Source organism: Hemibagrus wyckioides, linkage group LG28 (genome assembly GCF_019097595.1).
Source record: "Hemibagrus wyckioides isolate EC202008001 linkage group LG28, SWU_Hwy_1.0, whole genome shotgun sequence".
Lineage (NCBI taxonomy): Eukaryota > Metazoa > Chordata > Actinopteri > Siluriformes > Bagridae > Hemibagrus > Hemibagrus wyckioides.
Genome location: NC_080737.1, coordinates 17,008,582 through 17,023,846, shown reverse-complemented (window position 1 = coordinate 17,023,846; position 15,265 = coordinate 17,008,582). Strand labels below are relative to the sequence as shown.

The window sequence follows — 15,265 nt, the reverse complement described above, 5'->3', positions numbered from 1 at the left end:
AAACTTTTGCTTTGAGCGTGAAGTGCTGCAGATTTGATTCATATCTGTACGTAGTAGAAATAGATCATTCTCTCTGATTAATTAAATGATTTACTTTTCCGTTGCAGGTGATCTTTGCCCTGAATCAGACGCTGCTTCAGCAGGAAAGTCTCCGGGCCGGAAGTCTGCAGGTCCCCTATACCACCGAGGATCTCATTAAGCACTACAACTGCGGCGATCTTAACTCCATCATATTCAACCATGACACTTCACAGGTACACACACCTAGCATCCACTACAAACCATCAGCACATAAACAGCAGAAGGTGAAACCACAGTCCAAAATTTTTCTGGATATTTTTTTTTGCCACTTCAGGTGCCCAACTTCAACAACGTCACACTTCCTCCTAGTGAGCAGATCACGGCTCAGGAGATCGACAGCTACTTCCGTCAGGAGCTCATCTACAAGCGCAATGAGAGGATGGGGAAGAGGGTCAAAGCCCTGCTTGAGGAGCATCCTGATAAGAGCTTTTTCTTCGCCTTCGGAGCAGGTCTGTACACTGATTTAGCAATTCTGCCATCCCAAAAAAAAAGAGAGAGTTCTTCTCCGCTTTCACTGGGAACTCTGATTGGTTGCTATTGCATGTGCTTTATTTTAGGGTGTAGTATATACAAAGGAAGATCCACTCACCTAAACCTTTTGTGTCTTTGGGGAAAGTTATCAAACTGTAGTTTGGAAATAGTACTTAGGATTAAGCCTACTGTATATGGATCCTGGGTTTGTTCTGTAGCAGCAGGAACAGCATGATCCATTCACCACCACCATATATTTCCCAACTCTCATCGCCAGTTCAGTGTGAGGTCGCCTGTAGATCATCGGCAGACCCAGAGCAAGCATTACATGAAACGAACCCCAAATCTGATTATGGCTACTTAGAGCAAATGACTCAAATTCTTTTCATTGTAAGTGTTGCACTCGTGCAGGGAGGAGAGGGCCTAGGGTACTGCCGTTTAAGTCAAAACGACTCTGATCTCTTATTGAACCACTACAGACAGCTAGTGAGGGACTAATAAACGGAAAAGTCGTTCTCTATGACCAGGTCCTGAGGGCTGAGTTTAACACAGCCAACTTATAGACTCCAGCAATCTGTTTATTGCCATATCATTGGCTTCATTTAACACCAAACTGGAAGCAGGGGAGTTTATAAAAGCCAGGAAGTGTGTGAACTTTGGAGAGTTCATGAGGGCAGAAGGCGGCCTGAAGTGGAGTTGCAGGAGATTCCACTCCTGAGGAAACCAATGCTTTTCCTTCCAATACTCTTGGAAGGGTTAAATTAAGAACCCAGAAGGGTTTCTTTCGGTTGTTACACTGGGGAACACAGAATCATCTAGCGTTTTTTCTAACAAGTAGAGCCCCTATAGGAAGGTATGAACCCGTAAGTGTTTAAAGAACCTTTGAGAAACCCTATGCTTCATTGCAACGTTGCCAAGCGTAAAAAGGCCACAGTGCTTTTAAAGTTCATCAGTGTATTTCCCGTAGGTGTTAAACTCCAGCTCTCCCAAAGTATGACTTCACTTTTACTGCTAATGATAGTGTGTGAGTGCTATAAAGCGCAGGTTCAACAGACTGAGATCTTCATACTCCCTGGGAGAAAGGTGAAGTCACTGGAGTATGTTTCGTGTACTATATTGGCTGAAGTTATTAGAACAGCTTGGACAGCCACTTTCTACAAAAAGATCCTACTTCCCTCTCCTTACGTCTTGAACAATGGCGTTGTGCCACCCAAACACTAACCTTTCAGTGAGAAGGCATAATGCCTCTAATCAGCAGTAAATGGCACCAATAAAGCAGTTCCTCCTTCATCTTCCCAGAGATGGCTTTGGAATTTTAAGCACAATTTGAAGCTTCAGTTAGGATTAACAGCTTGTTCTTCCAAACAAGCAGCTTGGGCTGTCCTTAGTACATTTGCCTTTTAGTGAGACAGCAAAACAAACCTCTAATCAAGGGTAAAGCAGTTGCTTCCAAGGATTGGACAGGTGTTGTAGCATGGAGACTTGCTTTAATTTTGACTGACCAGCACAACTTAAAATGCTCACTGAGATCCTAGGATTTGAACTCATAACCTACTGAATGGAAGGTTGTGAGTTCACATCCCAGGATCACCAAGCTGCTACTGCTGGGTTCCTGAGCAAGGCCTTTAACCTTCAACTGCTCATTTGTGCAAAATAAAGGAGATAAATGTAAGCCACTTTGGATAAGGGAGTCTGCTTAAATGCCATAAATGGTCATGTAAATGCTTACAGTTTCCAAAAAACTAGGGTTGTGAGCTAGATTGTGCCTGAAATCAGTGGTATATATTGGCCTTTATCAGTAAAACAGTTGATGATGGGAATGTAAACCAGGTATTGGAATATGAGAGAAAATATTGCTTCAGTTTTGCTTCTGATTTTGTGCTTCAATTGGTTTGATCTATATGAAATAACTAGTATAGCTTTAAATAGTCACAATATTAAAAAAACCCTTTGGTTGGATTTGGGTGGATATCTGGCACCGAAATGCTAGACAAACATGGCTCAAATTTTGAAGACATTGCTTCCAAGGATGGTAGTTCACTGGCCAAGTATTGGATCATGGGGCAATGATCCTGACATTGGATCCTGTTGTACTGCAAAGGAAAATAAAAACAAAGCAAAAATCTGTTGTTTTTTTTCCCATGGACTTTCCCTCTTTTAAAATTCAGCCACCCATCCAGCTTAGGCTTCTGCTCATGAAGCATCTGTTTACCTCTGCAGAAAAATGTGATAAGATAAGGAGTAAAAAAAACCCACAAGCTGGGGCCGTGTTTACATGTGCCAGGTGTAAGACAATGTGGAACGCATGGCTGACGATGTTAGCGGTTCGAATTCCATCATAACGAAGCACCCATCAGTGGGTTAGACTGCTGATTAGAAAGACCTGGAAGGAATCTGTCCGTGGAGGCTAGAATATCAGCCTCTAATGCTGTGTACATAAGCAACGGCTAACAAACACTGGGCTCGTCCGAATGAATCTTGTCAGGCGGAGCGTACTGTTAGCACCTCTTTACTGAAACAATTAGAGCTCTTTGTTGTATTACTTGGGCTGTTGACACCTGAGGGGGGACTTGATAAGGAGACTGTCATGTCCAAACATGATTGGATTTTTATCTGGAGATCTGCGATGTGTTTCAATTCGGTGTACGTTGATTCCGTATTGCTTTTAAACTTTAATTAATTCCACTTTATTTTAATGAATAATCATTGGGGTTTATTATGAAACTCTGGACTGTCACTTTGGGAAGCCTTGTTTTTTTGGTGTAACAACCAAATTTGGAGCCGTCGAGATCACACGAGATGTAGGATGAATTGTAATGAAAACATCCCAAAAAAGTTTGGTGGTGTTTAAAGAAAGGATTATCTGACCTGTAGATGACTTCTCAAGCAATCAGACTGGCCCTTTCAGTCAGATATGCTCTGATGACTGAGATAATGTGATTAGTAACAGGAAGATAAGCAAACACATTGCTAGTTAATAGCCAATGAGTGACTAATTCAGTCCAGTCTCTCCAGTTTAGCTGTAGCAACAAAAAGTAGAACGAATGGAACAAAAAGAGAGTAGCTGAATGATAGGAAGAAATGTGAGGTGAAGACAGGAGGAGATAAAATTGATTTACTTTTTGTATATTTAAATTCACTTATTTTCACTGGTGATGATTAACAGCTTTAAAAAGGGGGCAAGATGGGGTCAAACAACGCGGGTACCGTTATTAAACACCCAAAAATCTAGCTAGCCCTAGAATTAGCAAAATAAGAGAATAAGTGCTTCACATTAATATTAAACTGAAAGCAATTTTGTAATCTGATTAACTCAAATTTACTGCCTGAGTAAACACATCTTTCAATGGCTCAGAGTGGACAGATTTCCAAAAATTAATTCTATGCTGTTTTTATAGTGTTTTTATAGAGTGGTTATAAGCAGCTCACTGGTACAAGTGCCCATTTTGTGTGTGTGTGTGTGTATATGTGTGTGTGTGTGTGTGTGAACAGTCTGCTGAGCTACAGGAAGTGTGTGAGTGAAAGCAGAGACAAGGCTAATAGGGCAGTCCCTAACAAGGACTCTGTTTCATGGCCCGGTCCTGTGGGGATTGCTTTACAAGGTTCTGAGTGCAGAGAGGTGAGGGAAAGTGATCTCAACCCCAATCACCCGAAGCCCCGCAACCTGACCCCGTCTTTATTGGGTCTGATGTTAATGTTGAATGGTCTCGTATGATGAGTGAGAAGTCAAACCGACCGGACATGTAAGCAGTCGGAATTTTGTGACTCGTCCGACAAACTTAGGACTCAGTGATTAATCAAATATAACACATCAACACAACAGTGTCAGGACTCGTCAAACGAACAATCCGTCCAGTTAATACAGAATTTCACAAATAAACAGATGAACTCAGAACTCTGCAACTCATCAAATGAACTCACAAAACACCCAAAGAACTCTGTAATTCATCCACTGAAGTCCGAACATCATGATTCATCCAATCCACTCAGAACTTATCCAAAGATTAAAAAAATTTATATGCTCATTTAAACATTCAGAACTTTCCAGATTATCCACTGCTAAACTAACAATATGTCCAGCTGGCTTGACCTTTTTCCTAACCACGAATAACAGTAAGTCTTTTTTTTTATTCGAAACCTTCTACGCATTGTCACGTTCCGACAAGCAAACTGTATTTTAACAGTAAGCTAATCTTGTTTGCGCCAAACGAATGTTTACGGTGCTATAAATATTCTGAATTGTGGCTCCGTGAAAAATGGTGTATGTTCGCTTACTCAGAGCTATTTGCCCACTGAGGAATTTCTCTCACGATTCTTTCTGAAGATAGTCAACGGAAAGCCAGAAACCAGCGTGGTCATTTTCTCTTCAGTCACTTTTTCCTTTGTGTTCCTGTCTCACCATCCTGTAGTTGAGGAATCTGTGGAATGTCAATGGAAATTAGTATAGAGTGATGTCGTAGTTGCAATGCATGTGTCCTAAAGCGGGTTGAGGTACAGGTTACAGGTCATGACCCTGATTTATTGAGAGATAGAAGGTGTTGTGAATTTACCGAAGCAGACCAGGGGACTCGGAAGTAGCGTTCAGCAGGAATCTTTCACAACATCACAACAGATGGTGCCGTGACCCGGATAGGGCTGCTCGTTTGAAACCAATCCAGACTGAACTTCTTCAGCTCAGCTACGATTTGGTGAGTGTCACTCTATCAAAGAACCATTACAGACCAGCATTTTATCCTCTGCTTACCCAGGGAAGTATTAAACTCAGCTGTAAGGTGTCCCCTGGTCTGCTTCAGTGAATTCACAACAAAGGTAATGGTGTAGAAGGACCTAGATTGTGACCAGTAGCTAGGGCTACTCTGTATGTAACATTAACTATAAACCTCGAGAAGAAAGAAAAGAGGATGATGTTTGCAACAGTTAGTCAAATCTAGTTAGAAAATGTTCTCCTTTTTGAAACGAATCAATGAATCAACAAAAGAATCTGGATTTTATTTCTTTTTTGATATACAGATTGTTTAACTAAAATAAACGTTTGCTGGAATGGTTTTGTTCCTACAAATAATGACAGCAAGGAAAAAAACAACAACCAGAGAACGTAGTTTTACTTGTTATTTTTATTCTTCTGGGAATTCAGATGTTTTAAATCGAATGACTGAAACATTTCGGAATTTTTCCGTAATTTATTAGGGATGACTTGAGGAATAAACAGGAAGCGTTAAATGGATCCATCCAAGTATTTTAATGATTGTATTTCAATTTAAATTGTGGTTCTAGAGAGCTTGGTAAAGTTAAAAATGCCTTTTAACTTTATTTGTAAATGTAATCTGAGAGTGTAGTTAATAGCACCACAGTCATAGCACCCGCCATAAATCATAAATCGCATAAATAATTCTGGTATATTCTGTGCTGTTACAACACCAGGTCCAGGTTTTTCTTAAAGTCTTGGATGCGTCTATGAATTTAAAAATGGAGTCGAGAGATTGTGCAGCGGGTTTAAACAAATTCAAGCCCATCAAGGCTTTCGTTCATAAATCGGATCATGAATCCGAACGTACATGCGCTTTGACGGGTAAGAAACACTAAGCTGTGAGAGACATATGGAAATGTTTAAAGCAGTGCAGCAGTTCGGAGTAACTCGATACAGGTACCTGTAGACGCAGACGCTCTTTCGAGTCACACGGTGCCTTTTTGTCATTGATTTATTTTGATTTTTTTCCTTACAATAGCGAGATCTGTTTAGCGAATCCCGGCATAGGGAACTATTCTGGGCAAGAGAATAGCAGAGCAGCTGTTCGACCCATCGCAAACTCCTTAGTAGAAAAACCACAAATTCAAATATTTGTGGGCATGTAATTGTGACCGCGGCTGTAAGCTTCAGTGTTTACGTTCGGATCTTGTATTCTTTTCACACACAATTAAATTCCCTTTTGAATCCCTCCTCGGAAGACGTGCTAGACGAGAGCCTGGGTTCGATCTGCCGGGCTGAAATGTGTTGTGTAGCATAAAGAGAGTTTGACGTTTACAGCGCTGAACCGAGGCCTTGTTGATTTCTCTCAGGATCTGACAACTTTTAACACACGCCCGAGCACCTCCGCGGCTCGGTGATTAGAAACACGCCTGTCGATTATCGGCTAGCGATTTAGAAAGAGAAATTTATTGTTTATAACAAGCCTGTCACATAAATCTGGAACACATGTCAAAACAACTTTCATATCCACTATGCAAAATGGCTTCCCCCTTAGTGGAGCACTAAAAATGCAGCAGGCTCTCCCCATCACCCAAAATGGCCATTAATGTGAAGGGGACCGGAGCAGCGCTAAACTGGCGTTCCAGACTTACCGCTCTTTACGAGGGTTGGTGTTTTGCAGTGGGGTGATTTATCACCGTGCGAATGACTGTGAAACCGTTTACGAGCGACGCGTACGAAGAGCTGTAGCCTGGAAACACTTCCACCGCCGACGGCACCGAGGTGGCAACATGGCGCCGACGGGGTGCCAAGCAGGTGCCAACAAGATCACCGAGTTTTACTGGTCCCGAATCAGTTACACTGGCTGGTAGCTACGTACAGATTCATTTCCTGCCATTTTACAGGTTTCATGATAGCGGTATGGGATAATCCTACTTGCAGACTTGGCACCCTGGCTGTTCTAGTAATTCTGGAAGAATTTGGGGTTACAAAGAAATATGCACACCTGTAGAATGCACTAGCCATTATCTCACAGACCGAGCTGTGTATAATGTATCACATGTATTACACCACGTCTCTACACCATGCGTGCGTGCTAACAGAGAAACTATGCGGCGCTAGCAAGCCTCAACATCCCCCTTTGATAAAAAGGCCTGCTCTGAATCCAGGTCACCTCCACACTTTGACCTCTGTGGCACCCAGAGCTGTGGCTACATGCACCTGGAATGAGATTTTAGTTTCTTTGCCCTGAGCCAACTTCCAAACAGTCGCTCCCAGATAGTCGGTGCTTTATGATAGAGAGGGAAGAACTGCATATCTGGTTATTAGTGGCTCACGGAAAGCAGAAAGATTGCGCAGGCCCTTTTAAGTCTCGGGTCTGGAAGCGGGATGGCTACGAGGTAAAGACGGTGCGATAACGCCGCTCCCCAAGCCGTTTATGGCCTGTTTTTAGGGGCTTGAAGGCACTTTTACCCCCTCTCTCCCCTCTTTGTTTTGGAGAGCCTTTAAGACTGTAGGATTATGCTGGCCTTATTGGATTCTCTTAATAAAGTGCAGGAGCAGTGGGGTTAAAGTTCAGAGGTGCCTCAAAGTCTTTGTGAGGATCACAGCATGTTGCATTTACAAACTTCTGGAGATCGCTGAAGGGAAAAAAGAACCATGGAATAACATGGATGTATATGTAAACACAAAGGCATGTTGCGTTTACACACATTGTAGACAGCAACATGTAAACTGTACATTTTACATCCAACCTGAATCAAACATATACTCCCACGTGTATCTGCCGTCATCGTTGCCATAACAACGAGCCGACCGAGAGCCATGTCAGTCTTGAATGCAACAAGCCAATTGTTTATTCGCACTGTGGTGGTTTTAGCAAAACATTCCCTAAATGTCCCACAGTGGTCTCAGGTTACTGTTACAACATGTTTGTAACATTTCACATGACTAAACCTAAACCAAGGAGCGTTCAACCAAACGAAATCCAAACGCATAATGTTTGTTTAATTAAATCTGTACGAATTTCTCACGAGCATGGTTCGAATGTCCGGAAAACATCAGAACATTCTGCTCTCGCTGGATTTCCCTTGTGTGTCTAACAAAAGCTTTATTTCCTTACAGCAACAGTATTATTCCTTTGATCAGTCAGATACACTGTACACAAAGTTTTGGGACACTCCTCCAAATCATTGAATTCAGGTGCTGTTTTTCAGGGGTTCGGCTCGGCCCCTTAGTGAAAGGAACCCTTAATGCTTCAGCTTCATACCAAGACATTTTGGACAATTTCATGCTCCCAACTTTGTGGGAACAGTTTGGGGATGACCACTTCCTGTTCCAACATGACTGCACACCAGTGCACAAAGCAAGGTCCATAAAGACATGGATGAGTGACTTTGGTGTGGAGGAACTTGACTGGCCTGCACAGAGTCCTGACCACAACCTGATAGAACACTTTTGGGATGAATTAGAGTGGAGACTATGAGGCAGACCTTCTCGTCCAACATCAGTGCCTAACCACACAAATGCATTGCTAAAGGAATGGTCAAAAATTCCCATAAACACACTCCTAAACCTTGTGGAAAGCCTTCCCAGAAGAGTTGAAGCTGTTGTAGCTGCAAAGGACATGCCAACTCCATGCATGGAAAGGCAGACATCCCAAAAGTTTTGGCAATATAGTGTATGAACAGGTTGTAATGCTGCATCATAAGACCATATAGTTACATGAAACGTGTTGAACGTAGACGAATAAACGTGTTTTGTGAAAGCCGAAAGAGAGGAAATGATTCTGTAAAGTGCACAGAAGAGAAACCTGGACCGACTACAGTACGCTTCCTAATGAGTAAAACATGCTCTGGCAAACGCTGCAGCAGATTATTGCTTTCTGGCGCTATTAGAATCTCTGCTATCATTTTGTTGTTTATTGGATGCCTCACATGCACGGTTGTTTTTTTATCAGCTGGGATGAAAAAGTCAACAGGTCAGATAGAAATAAATAATAAACTGCTTTATATGTTTGTATACAGAGCTTTTAATATATATCCCATAATGCACTGCAATGCAAAGCTGAAGCATAAACACTGTGCACTTAGTTAAGCTATCACACACACACTCTGAGAATCCAAAGGCAGCTTCCTGAGTGTGTATGGAATTTCTGTCCATCAGCATTAGTGTTCTTACCGCCACTGCCACCATCACGCTGACTGGACAGATCTGACACGGAGATTAAAGCCGGTTAAAAAGGCGCCCTGGCTCGTGAACAGACACGTGAGATGACACGCTCACATAGATCGATCGGCTCCTGTTTATTTTTGCTGGAGCCTTTACATTCAGCTTGTTCCTGTTCTCATCTCTCTTTTTTTCTCTCTCTTTCTGTAACTTTCAGGCCATTCCATTATGCTTGGGTTGGCAGGGAGAGATGGTGTGTGTGTGTATGTGTGTGTGTGTGTGTGCTGCAGATGTGTACCACCCCGCAAATTCAAAGGCCAGCGTATGCCACCACAAACTTACAGGCCATATTTAGGCAAGTTTTCACAAACTGGTGGTGTCGGCATCTCACACGCACACACACACACACACACACACGCACACACACACACACACACACACACACACACACACACACACAAGAAAAATGAGAGACAGTCTATAACTATGATTACTTTGATCTCTAGTATAATTTAGACATAGATAGATAGATAGATAGATAGATAGATAGATAGATAGATAGATAGATAGATAGATAGATAGACAGACAGAGAAAAGGATAGATAGATAGATAGATAGATAGATAGATAGATAGATAGATAGATAGATAGATAGATAGATAGACAAAAGGATAGATAGATAGATAGATAGATAGATAGATAGATAGATAGATAGATAGACAGACAGACAGACAAAAGGATAGATAGATAGATAGATAGATAGATAGATAGATAGATAGATAGATAGATAGATAGATAGATAGATAGATAGATAGATAGATAGACAAAAGGATAGATAGATAGATAGATAGATAGATAGATAGATAGATAGATAGATAGATAGATAGATAGACAGACAGACAGACAGACAGACAAAAGGATAGATAGATAGATAGATAGATAGATAGATAGATAGATAGATAGATAGATAGATAGACAGACAGAGAAAAGGATAGATAGATAGATAGATAGATAGATAGATAGATAGATAGATAGATAGATAGATAGATAGATAGATAGACAAAAGGATAGATAGATAGATAGATAGATAGATAGATAGATAGATAGATAGATAGATAGATAGACAGACAGACAGACAAAAGGATAGATAGATAGATAGATAGATAGATAGATAGATAGATAGATAGATAGATAGATAGATAGATAGACAAAAGGATAGATAGATAGATAGATAGATAGATAGATAGATAGATAGATAGATAGATAGATAGACAGACAGACAGACAGACAGACAAAAGGATAGATAGATAGATAGATAGATAGATAGATAGATAGATAGATAGATAGATAGACAGACAGACAGACAGACAGACAGACAAAAGGATAGATAGATAGATAGATAGATAGATAGATAGATAGATAGATAGATAGATAGATAGATAGACAGACAAAAGGATAGATAGATAGATAGATAGATAGATAGATAGATAGATAGATAGATAGATAGATAGATAGAGATTACAGTACAGTGTAATTCAGAGTACCGTGTTTTATCTCTACACTTTTACAATCATGTATTTCTGCTATCCCAAACATTGAGCTAGCTGGCTACTAGATAACTGCCTCTAAGCTAGCCTGCATTTGTCAACCATTAACTAGCTAGAAGGTTAGCTAGACTAAGTGGTTTAGCATGCACACTTTCTCATGCTTAGCATGCTGTGGGAATCCTCTAATCATTTAGACATGATCAGTTCGAACCTGGAGCTTATTTAGTGACATACCCAGCTCATAAATAATGTTAACCCCCTTCAGTACCTTACAAAAATATAAGAGATGCAGTTTTAAATAAAAATGTGACACAGCTTGTAATGAAAAGTGTAAATCTCCCTCACTGTAACATCAGCGTTTAGGTCAGGAGTAATTTAAGTGAAGTAAGATGCAGTTCTGTGGAGAATGACAACTCGGATGATTGAAATTATTGTTTTCCGTTATCCTTTTCCTTATTGCTGTATGAAAAGGAGCCTGAGAAGGAAATTACATTACCACTACCTTAACCGAACCTAACGCAAGCTGGCCAAGCTGGCACGCAGGTTTAACGGCGGTCTGCACCGGAGCAAAGCGCACTGTGTGTTCTGTCTGGTGAAGGAAATAACATATACGATATTCGATATTGGAACAGTGCTACTCTAATTAATCTCTGACTCTGCTACTGGCTGCTGTTTGAAAGCTGTACTTAAAGCAGACGGAGTGCTGTAGGTGGAATCTCGTTTGAACTCATGCCCATGTAAAGTCTGCGTCGTTCTCGCCGAGTGCTTGGTGGGCTCTTTCTCTTTCTCTCCTCCTCGTATCACGTTCGGAATCGCAGGAATGGCCTGAGCTAGCCTTTTTTTTTTTTTTTTTGCTCGGCTCTGGGCTCTCAGAAAAGACGTGTCTTTAACAGGATGCATGGAAAGCGTCGAATGATGATCAAAACTGGCTGAAGAGGTGAGGAAGAGGTTGTTTTCACCAAATTCCATTCAAGTTTCAGGCATGTGGGTTGTGCTGTTAGAAGAAATTAACAACAGGGTGGACTGATGAAGCAAACTTTCCCTTAGCACCTCAGAGTTAAGCATTTTCCAATAGCATCACCTCAGGAACTGATTTATTCCTTTTTATACCACAGCACTCTTTATCCATTTATAGTTACATTCAGTTTTGTAGAACTCTTTCGATCCGGTTTAAAATAATACCCAGAATGCTTCATGTTCAAGCCTGATGTGTGCTTTTGTTTTTTTTCTCACGTATTTTCACGCCTACCCTTTTGCACAAGTCAAAAGCCTGGGGTATCTTTTCCATCTCCATTCCGGTGCAGTGTAAACTGGACTGATGATCAGACTTAAAAGGCGCCCGGTTATTGACCTGTCTAGATATCTGATAAACATTTGAGTCACTCGGTCAAGCTTGCTGTGATGGATTCTCCACATCTATACCTCTAAACGTTGTTGTTAGGTGTTTTTTTGCGCTTGAATCAGTGCTTTTCTGTAGCAGTTTGCTTTGGGATTCCTGAAGGCTTTCATTGGGACTCGAGCATGGCGCAGGTTCTTGTGGAGCTCGGAGAGGAATGTCTTCCCGGTTAAAGCTGGCGTTGGGTGGAGATGCTATCTCGCAGCCTCCTTTGCGTGCGTTCCTTAATAAAAACAGATATAACAGATATGACGTGTGTTGAAGCAAGAACAATGACGAATAGCCTCCTGAATAACCTCCAACATAAAAACAACCAAAAAAAAAAACCCTTTTGAGAGAAGTTCATACCCTGGATGGGGTTTTTTTCCTTCCATATTTTAATTGGAATGATCTTAATCGTTTAAGATTTTCTTTCTTCTGTCTTTCTCCATGAATATGAGTGGAAATTGTAACCAAGCCGTTTTGTACCAAAGCCTCGGACCTGTCAGGAGATTGCTAGCCCTAGCAACAGAACTCCATTTTTCAAGCTAACCACCATCCGGTTAGCGCAGATGGATTTTTCTCGTCCATAAAAAGCGCTCAGATTCGGTCAAAAGATTCAAACTCTGTTTTCTGAGAAAAGGAGAAAAGCCCAACAGAAACATCAGCAGGTTTGTTCCTCGTGGTATGTTTAGCTTGTCTGCTACTTATTGATGCTGCTCTTTCTGAAGTAAGCCTTATTAGTAATAAGATTTCGAATGCTTGAAGAAATTTCCTGTTAGCGATGGAATCATGAGTTAACATTTGGAAACGGATACAAAGGGCATTAATGAGCACATAGTAGAACACTAAAATAACATTCAGGAGATTTTATTTGGCCCGTTCGCTGGCTTCAGGTCTTTACTGGGCTTTGTACAGCACTTACCTCTACAATCTCAATAAGCCAAGACAGAAAAAAGCGTACTTATGTCAAGCCCAAAGGCTCCAATAACAACAAGCTATTTGAAGCCATTAAAAGCACCGCAAAAGACCTCAGGCGTGGAGGAAGCCCCATGTATCTTAGAAATTCCCTAGTAATATCAAATTAATCCAGTTTTTGGCACACTTCGGGAACCACGTTCAGTGGACAGGCTTCTTCTGTAATATATAATTAATTCCATTCCCTCTTTTAATGCTTTAAAACTAGCTCAGTTCATAAGACGCTATTCTAGCATAATCATGCAGTTCCAGAAAACCGACTGCGCTAAATATTTCGTCTAGCCGTACGTCTATCAGACCTCAACGCTGCTGAAAATATCTTAGTGGTATTCTCAGGTTTCATTCCTGTTTTCAAGCTCTCCAGAGTTCCTGCGCTAGCCTGGTCAGCTAGCACCAAAGTGCTGTCATTTTCTTGGGCAGCGATACTTATGAAACCCACTTAGCTTAGACAGCTATAAATTCGGTTCCAACGTTATACGGCTATAAATTTCACCCGAGCGGACCGGCTTGTCCGAGGACCAACAATTACCGTCTATCTTTCAGACGCTACGGCTGTTATTTTGACCTATTGGCTGGTTACCTCTGGCTGCGGTATCCCATTAGCCTAGCATTGACGAGGGGGAGGGCTTCAACCTGTCGTTACCCTGATCGGGGTCAGTTAAGGGTTAGACTAGGAGCCAGCCAGTCCGAGCTGTTAAATATCAAAGGCTGACCTCTTAGACAGGGCAAAGGTAGCGAGCATTACACACTTTCAGGGCAACTTCAAAAATCTGTTTATTTACTCTAGCGTAAATATCTTACCCTTAGCTCAGTGTGCTAGCATTTACTCCAAATCACAGAGGTAGATAATTCTTGTCGAGTTACTGTGATTATCCTGAAGTAACAACACCTCCTGAAATGTTTTAGTGCGTCAATTTTGCTATGGTTACAGTTGCTTATATCATTAAAGCTCAACACATGATATTTTGTATTCATTAATAGTTACATTTATTGATGTGGGACAATATTGAAGTTAATAAGACAAAAATAATGGAGCTTGAAGTGTTACTGTAAAAACAGAGAATGCTTTGTCCCGAACACTTTCCTGTAACAGGAAATGTAAAGTTTAAAGACAAGGCACTGACACCATAGACTACATATTTTGATTGTTAGAGACGAAACAAATGCATGTTTTCTTTAACACATTAGATCAGGCTTAGATTATGTTATGTGTCCATAACACATCACACACATCAATTGCCTCTGAATGCAGTGTTGCTATAGAAACGGTACCGCAATCAAAAGAGATCAATCTTGCATCTCTGCTCCGAATAAATCAGATTTAAGAATACTGCAGAACCTTGGCATAGGAATTCGTTCTGGAGGTGAGTTCTTAAGGTGAAAATTTGTATTGCGTAATGAATTTTCCCATAAGAAATAATGTAAATGCAGATAATCCGTTCCAGCCGCTCAAAAATATGACCAATGAAGTGTATGTAAACTGTATGGCTGCTTACAAAGAACTGACCCAAGCATTCCATGTCAAGGCTCCTCACAGGAAGTCATGCCACCAAGCTTGGGCTAAAAATAGATCGTATGCTGAAAATGCTTCGTATGCCAATGCAAACATCTTGCAAAATTTTAATTCTTAAGCCGAAAAATTCATAAGGGAGGGCATTCGTATGCCGAGGTTTGTCTAATCTAAGTTACATTTCCTCATTTTTCTGTTCTCTCTCTGACGTTTCATGTCAGGGGTTCAAACTGGAAAAAATAACTAATAAAAAATCCTCGCAGTCCATCCAGGAAACAAAAATAACGACTGTGGTTTAGCGAGTCCGTAATCTGCCCATAAGCACAAGGCTGAATATGGGATGTCATGGTATGTGCATTAGCATCAAAGCTCTTGCTCTCTCTGAGTATCCCAGCAGTCCTTGTGGGTGGTGCAGCGATGAATAAAACAGGCTTTGCTGCTGCTTGTCTG

At 41.1% G+C, this 15,265-nt stretch overlaps 1 protein-coding gene across 1 annotated transcript in view; it reads left to right on the top strand.

The window, feature by feature from the left end:
* Nucleotides 1–15,265, top strand: part of trabd2a (TraB domain containing 2A) — a 56,503-nt gene that overhangs the window by 24,579 nt on the left and 16,659 nt on the right. The window contains exons 3-4 of the mRNA XM_058383975.1: nt 108–254; nt 356–530. Coding sequence (XP_058239958.1) covers nt 108–254; nt 356–530 — 322 coding nt within the window. The remainder of the gene's footprint in view (nt 1–107; nt 255–355; nt 531–15,265) is intronic.